The sequence below is a fragment of the Thunnus maccoyii genome, chromosome 22 (genome assembly GCF_910596095.1).
Source record: "Thunnus maccoyii chromosome 22, fThuMac1.1, whole genome shotgun sequence".
Lineage (NCBI taxonomy): Eukaryota > Metazoa > Chordata > Actinopteri > Scombriformes > Scombridae > Thunnus > Thunnus maccoyii.
The window spans coordinates 20,823,724-20,830,181 of NC_056554.1; the positions used below are offsets into that span (position 1 = coordinate 20,823,724).

The 6,458-nt window shown below is 41.0% G+C and overlaps 1 protein-coding gene across 3 annotated transcripts in view; it reads left to right on the forward strand.

The window, feature by feature from the left end:
- Positions 1-6,112, forward strand: part of LOC121889192 (cytochrome P450 26B1) — a 38,240-nt gene extending 32,128 nt beyond the window's left edge. For all 3 annotated transcript variants that reach the window (XM_042400955.1, XM_042400957.1, XM_042400956.1), the window contains exons 5-7: positions 13-168; positions 2,018-2,302; positions 2,919-6,112. In XM_042400955.1, coding sequence (XP_042256889.1) covers positions 13-168; positions 2,018-2,302; positions 2,919-3,311 — 834 coding nt within the window. In that variant the 3' untranslated portion in view covers positions 3,312-6,112. The remainder of the gene's footprint in view (positions 1-12; positions 169-2,017; positions 2,303-2,918) is intronic.
- The last annotated feature ends 346 nt before the right edge of the window (positions 6,113-6,458 follow it).

A 6,458-nucleotide genomic window follows, 5' to 3' on the forward strand; every position in this document is an offset into this window, starting at 1 on the left:
TGTGTTTTGCAGGGTATCCGTGCACGAGACACACTGCAGAAAAGCATAGAGAAAGCCATCAGGGAAAAGCCGCTGTGTACCCACGGGAAGGATTACAGCGACGCACTTGATGTCCTGATGGAGAGCGCCAAAGAGAACGGCACTGAGCTCACCATGCAAGAACTGAAGGTAACACATCTACGCACAAAAGTCACCTGAGCAGGGAGGAGAAGATGTGCAAACATATGCTGGAGAGGAGCCAGACGCACACAAGAACACACACAAACACATGTTAGAGCATTAACACGGTACAGATACACACCAACTCTGGTGCACACCGTATATGTGCAAACATACTCACAGTCCGACACACATAAATAAGAACACACTCGCTGTTTACTTAGTAAAGTGCTGCCAGAGGGAACCTGCCTGGCCTGAGTGAACACACACACACATATCAACAATCATCATAATTAGTCTCACAAATCATCTTCATCAGAAACAACACGTGTGACCCATGATACACATCTTTATCTAGAATGTGACGACAGGGATGCTAAGCTGATGCCTGTAGACAGATTGTATCAGTGAAATTCACACACTCATACACACGCTCATGGACGGGCACACCCTCTATTTACCTATTAAAGTAATTCTGAGGAATTCTGTGGAAACTCAACTCTCTCTGCTTCGCTCTCGTTCCTGTGGTTTCTGGGTTAAGTCCAGGGCCAAAAATAAGTCAACACCCCCCCTGCTAGGGGTCTGAAAGAGGCCTCCTGTACACACACACTCACACACATATATAAATACACACACAAAGTGAACTGGGGAGCCCCTGTCGCAGAGGCCCAGGCCAAAGCACTCTCCTGCAGTTTTCTGACGCACGCATATATAACACATACACACACGTAGGTGGAGGCAGAGATGTGTTTTGACACAGATGATGGCAGATGAGGGGTTTATAATGAGTGTCGTGCAGCCCAGCCTCTGTGTTATTTATTCCACTACCTTAATAATGAACCTGGTACGGCAGGCTAAATGTTGTTATTGGATACGAACTTCATATTTCCAAACACACTACTTTTCAGGAACTAAAAACAACATACTTTTATTATGTATTGGCTTTAGACTTTTTTTTTGGCCGTACGTCGTTACGAAACAAATGGCAAGCTTGAGGTGCTGGTAGTGGATTCGTGCCCAAAGTATGGTTGAAGTCCCAGGTTGAGAGTTTTCTCACAATTTGGCTTAAAATCATTAACCAAAAATATTTTGTATTTTAAAAAGAATAAATCAAAATACCGCTGTGGAGTTTATAACATGCAGGGTGAGAAAATATGCTTTCTACAGTAATAATTCTTGTATTTTGTATTGCCGCCACCTCAAAAACAGTAATCATGGCTTTGATTCGGCATTTGGATAATATCCACCTTCACCCTTCAGTTCACAACACTACCATCTATATTTCCACTTTCTGGACCCTTCATTCAAGTGACAAGCAATTAGCCCATCAGGAGCTGACGGAGAATCCAGTTGGCTTACCCACAAAGTAAAGGCAAATCAACTCGTATGCCCTCAGTACGGTCCTGCAGTCAGTTTGTGCTTGTGCTCATACTAGAATTATACTTTATTTTCCATATCAGTGACTGGCTTTCCCCCAGCTCTGGCCTACGTAGTAAGTAGTAATAGTGATGGGTGTGGAGTCTGTGTTTGGATGTTTTAAGAACTTTAAAAACATTCTTGCATCAGAGACGTATTGGGTTCACTGATAAAATGGTTCCCAACTTGGGACTTGGGAGCCCCCAACAGGTTGCACAACAAATCTGAGGGTTGAATCCAAAAAAGCTTGTGTTACACAAACTTTTACTTATTTTTCTGTCTTTTATCATGTCTTTTTATTTTTACCTCTTTGGGAGTCTAGAGAATCACTCAGTTGAACTGGTCACAACCCTTAGACAAAGACATTTGTGACAAGAGGTCATAGGTAGACATTGCTCACCAGTGCACTGATATACCACTACATCTCTCTATCATCCCACAGGAGTCGACCATCGAGCTGATCTTTGCCGCCTTCGCCACCACTGCCAGTGCCAGCACCTCCCTCATCATGCAGCTCCTCCGCCACCCTGCTGTGCTGGAGCGCCTCAGGGAGGAGCTGAGAGCCAGGGGCCTCCTCCATAACGGCTGCCTCTGCCCTGAAGGAGAGCTGAGGCTGGACACCATCGTCAGCCTCAAGTACCTGGACTGTGTCATCAAGGAGGTCCTGAGACTCTTTACTCCCGTCTCAGGGGCCTACCGGACCGCCATGCAGACCTTTGAGCTTGATGTGAGTGACCTAGTAATACTTCTTTCTGTCTCTTGTCATGTGTAAAACAATGCTTTGCAAAGGGCACATTTAGCATCTTTGCAATTTTTGTGCTCTGATTGGAGTTTTTAGTTTGGGCAAGAAAGAGCAATGCCAGTCGAACTCAGGTTTCAACAAAAATCTGCCATTTCTGTTCTTTTCTAAAGAATGATAGTTCTGTTAATTAAGAGTTGAACACAATCCTATCAAACAACAGGAAGATCTGCCATCTCATGTTTAAAGAATAGGAGATCAGAAGTCAGAACATAGTCTACAAGAATTTTCTTAGAACTTACACAGAAGAAGAGCCTAGACAGTCTGATCAAACTACAGGAAACTACTTCAAGACAAGGTTTTATGGACATATTTACAACGGACAAACTGCCATCCTAACTGATAGATAGATAGATTATGCCTGAAAGTGAAGAAAAGTCCACCATGCGTAGCCAGAGATACAAGAAATGGATGTTTTGCAACTTCCAAAATCACTGGCCTTACAAGCTGATGTGCCAAAATGCAACAATTTTCTACTTGCAGTCATGATTTTACCCTTACAAACATGCTCACTGGTTGCATTTCTCTGTCTTTCTGTCTCCAGGGAGTCCAGATTCCGAAGGGCTGGAGTGTGATGTACAGCATTCGGGACACTCACGACACCTCAGCTGTCTTCAAGGATGTGGACGCCTTCGACCCTGACCGCTTCAGCCAAGAGCGAGGTGAAGACAAAGAGGGACGCTTCCACTACCTGCCCTTTGGCGGTGGGGTCCGGTCTTGCCTGGGGAAGCAGCTCGCCACCCTCTTCCTCCGCATCCTGGCTATCGAGCTGGCAAGCACCAGCCGCTTCGAGCTGGCCACCCGGCAGTTCCCCCGCGTGGTCACAGTACCTGTGGTCCACCCGGTTGACGGGCTGAAGGTCAAGTTCTACGGCCTGGACTCCAACCAGAATGAGATCATGGCCAAGTCTGAAGAGCTGCTTGGAGCGACGGTTTGAAGGGCGGAAAGTTAACGAGTAGGGGGGGTGAGTGATTGAAGAAGATTGAAGGAAGGAAAGAAGGAATTTCAGAGTTATTTTTTCTTCTCCACCTTTGCTCTGCCAAGTTGAAGGTTCCTTTTCAGACTAAAAGAAAAGTAGAAGTCTTCGCCTCTTGTTACAACTGATGATGTTTGGGACTTTCCTCCAAGAAAGGAAGAAGCTGCCAAAAAAAAAAGTTCTTAATTATGCTCTATTCTCTGTATTTTTTTAAAGAAATATACAAACAAAATGTATGTACAAAAAAGCTATGTAATATAATTTGAAAGAGAATGTGGGTAGTGCACAATGGGAGAAAGAGAAGTATGGTGGTACTTTTGGTGAAATGAAGTGTTGACATTAGAAAAGTAAAAGTAAAGACGGTTGTGGAGGGAAGGCGAGATGGATGAAACAGGGTATAGGATGAAAGAATATGATATTTTAGCATTTTGCTTGTGCTTAATCAAAATCAATGAACCATTTCAGTTGTCTACCAGGGTAAAAGAGATGGATATATAGTTGTAAGACTGCAAGTTTTAGATTTACTGGTCCAAGCTGGTAAATCTGGGGCTAGCATTCTTCACAGTGCCACCCAGATGCAACTCATGTTTTCTGCTTATTTGAAAAAGATTTGAAAGAATGACAGAAATCAGTGGTGGCTTTTTTTTTTTCAGGTGTTTTTCGTCAAAGGTTCATCAAAATTCAAATTGTTTACTAGCTTACAGATGTAGTCAAAAGGATCATAGCACAATGGGTAGCAGGTTGTGACACGAATAGATAATGCTGCTGAGCTTGTCAGATTGGCTCCGCACCATATCTTCAAGCTATCATGATGCAGTAAATACTTTGACCAGTTTAAATTTGTACTGCTAATTGTGGTCAAGTATCAATTCAGGCAGTGAAGGAAAGGGCTGAAAATGAGGGATGTAGCTCTGATGGGGAAGATGTACTGGCTTGATATTTTAAAGGGAAGAACACATAACATTTTGAAGTGATGTAAATGGGCAATTTGTTTTATTTCCTACTTGACCTGCTGTTTTTTTTTTTGTTTTTTTTTTCTCGTGAAGAGGCCTCTACACTTGATGATCCTCACTGATTTTCAACACAACAGTAGAATAAGCTTCAGCTCTCAAATTACCAACATTATAAGAAAACAATATAAAGGACATAACAGGTGAGAGTCACAGAGTTTTTATTCTAGCAATCTTAGTGCTTGAGTGAAAGAAGAGTGCAGTTTACATCCAGTAACTCTTCAAGATACTTCTTTAGGAGGTAAATCCTTGATGGAAGATCAGTACCATCATTATAGCTTTTTCATTATTCAAACTGACAGTCTATTCTTTTTTTTTGGGTTCCAGTTTATAAACGAACTGGAAGCAATCAATAGAAACTGCACTCACAAGACAAAGAAACTGCAAAAAAACTTATTCCTAGCTTTCCTTACGATCTGTATGTCCGCTGAAAACTTTGCATCACTCTCCTCTTCGTCGAAGTTGCCCACTTGCATTGACTCAAAATGTTGCCCATATACAGCATAGCATATCCCAGTAAACTTGATGGTATGTGTAAACTCAGGTGCAGAGTAGACATTGTGGTGAATAACAAATAAGCCTTTTGCTTTTTGATATTTAACTTTGAACATAAAAAAGCTGCACATAAAAAAGACTATCACTTAACTCACTGTTGAAGTTTCAGAGCTGGACCGATTACTCTTTGAAAAGCTGTCGATTGCTCTGCTTTCTGTTCACATTAACAAAATGATATCAGGGGTTTCCAGTAGCTCTCACTTGACGTATTACCTTCTGCAACCATTTTGTATCCCCCACCCCCCCAAGGAAGCAATTTCGGTGAAATTAAACAATAAGAATTCCCAATTGGCTTCACACAAGATTAAAGAAATTAAATCCAGGTCAAACAGTAATGAGGTCCAGGTCTACTTTGTAAACTCTTTGAACCTGTGCTTTGATACATAAACTACACTTCCAAGTTGCATTGAGATTGTACCTCTACGTCAGACGGCGACTTTGTCCCGCGACGAGGACACGATAGAGAACTTGCTCTCACAAAGTGGCGCAACTTCCTGAGCTGGAGGAGGAGAAAAGACAGAGGGGATAAGGTGGAGTTGGAGAAGACCTACATAAATGCTGCTTGAGTGTTGCTTTGTCATTCTGTGTTTATTTGTGTGCTGTTTTTTTTTTTTTGTTTTGTTTTGGTTTTTTTTGATTTTCCCATCTCCTTGGGGCAGCCATTTTGAATTCTGTGGGGAAGGTGATGTTCTGTCTTGCTGCTCCTCCAATCAACGCTAAGAATGCAAAACAAAATAAATTCCATGGTTTAAGCAACTTTATTAGCTGAAAGAGATTTATTGTTCGAGGTGATTGCACAATCAGAACTCTCAGAGCTTTTGTGTTTAATGATCGGAGAGGAAGTGTTTTTGAAAATTTTCCATACATGGAAAGCTTCTACAACGGAACTCTGGGACTTGCTGACGGAACTCTGGGACATTCCAGAACCCTCAAACGGAGTTCTAAGAACTGAAGCCTGAGAGAGAAGGACCAATGAGGTTTCAGGAGACCAATGAGGTTGTCCAATAGCATTCCAGATGGACTCTGCCTGTGCCAGACATTGTTCACTCTTTCTACCAACCACACCACTGATTTCTTCATGATAAAAAGATATGAAAATACATTTTTTTTGCTGCTTTTCTTGTGTACATTTTCTAATTGAGAGTTCTAGATTGCAACAATAGTTTGTATCGAGTGAGATTTGCTATTTCTTATATATATAAATATATATATAAATATTTTAATTAGCTAAATTATACATATATATATATATATGTAATTTAGCTAATTAAAATATTTGCATTGTGTGAAAGCAAAAAGAGCGTTAATAGGTTATAGTGTATATTAATTTGTACAATATTCCTTTCTTTAGCAAGCCATGGGGAAAATCAGCTATTTACGTCTACTAATAACCTAATATTAATGTTACTGTACGATTAATATTGTTGTTATAAGATATCTGAAATGCTATTTTTTATTCTATTACAGATTTAGAGTTTTTAGCCTAAATGAGAAGGTCTTTGGTAAATATTGGATGTATTTAGAATGTTATGTATTTCAGTTA